Here is a 638-nt window from a genome sequence, read left to right as displayed (position 1 = left end):
AACACACGTAACCTTGAAGAATTTGATATTAGTTGCCGTGGAATTTTATTTAACAATTCTGTCCGCCTCAAATTCAAACATTTCAGATTTACCAACTTCTTTAACTCCTCTGGTAACTCTCTTATGCTGGTATGTGAAATATCAAGAAGTTCTAGTGATGAACCCAACTCTGACATCCCAACAGGTAATTGAAAATTGCTCCAACTCTTTCCACAGTTTGACATCTTCAAAACTTTGAGAGAAGGCATAAATTGGAAGAAGCCATCCGCGATCATCTCCACATCCTCATTAAAGTCAAGAAATAAAGTGAGGAGATGAGGGCATGTAGGAACCTCTGACAGAGTTTCAATTTGGTTTTGCATCAATGACAATCTTCTCACGTTTTCCCATCCTTTAACATCCGGTGCCTCATTTAATCCAGCACCTGCACAAACCAAAAAGTTTCGCTTCTCCTTCTCAATTTCACCAGTTATCCATAGAGCCATATCACGAATAACGTCATGCATTTTTACTTTATCATCTTCCACCTCTTCCAATAAACATGCACGAACAAGAGTGTCCAAAATGTCATATCCTTGGTTTTCTGCACCAAACCTGTCAGATTCCCCCAAAAATCCCTCACCAATCCAACAATCAAT

The 638-nt window shown here is 39.0% G+C and overlaps 2 protein-coding genes across 2 annotated transcripts in view; one reads left to right on the top strand and one right to left on the bottom strand.

The window, feature by feature from the left end:
* Positions 1 to 638, top strand: part of LOC18036129 — a 63,594-nt gene that overhangs the window by 15,052 nt on the left and 47,904 nt on the right. The gene's annotated exons all lie outside the window — the stretch shown is intronic.
* LOC18036252 (putative disease resistance protein At4g10780) overlaps positions 1 to 638 on the bottom strand; it is a 2,756-nt gene that overhangs the window by 840 nt on the left and 1,278 nt on the right. The window contains exon 2 of the mRNA XM_006427265.2: positions 4 to 638. Coding sequence (XP_006427328.2) covers positions 4 to 638 — 635 coding nt within the window. The remainder of the gene's footprint in view (positions 1 to 3) is intronic.

The sequence above is a fragment of the Citrus clementina genome, unplaced genomic scaffold (assembly GCF_000493195.1).
Source record: "Citrus clementina cultivar Clemenules unplaced genomic scaffold, Citrus_clementina_v1.0 scaffold_7, whole genome shotgun sequence".
Taxonomy (NCBI): domain Eukaryota; kingdom Viridiplantae; phylum Streptophyta; class Magnoliopsida; order Sapindales; family Rutaceae; genus Citrus; species Citrus x clementina.
This window is presented reverse-complemented; position numbering and strand designations above follow the sequence as displayed.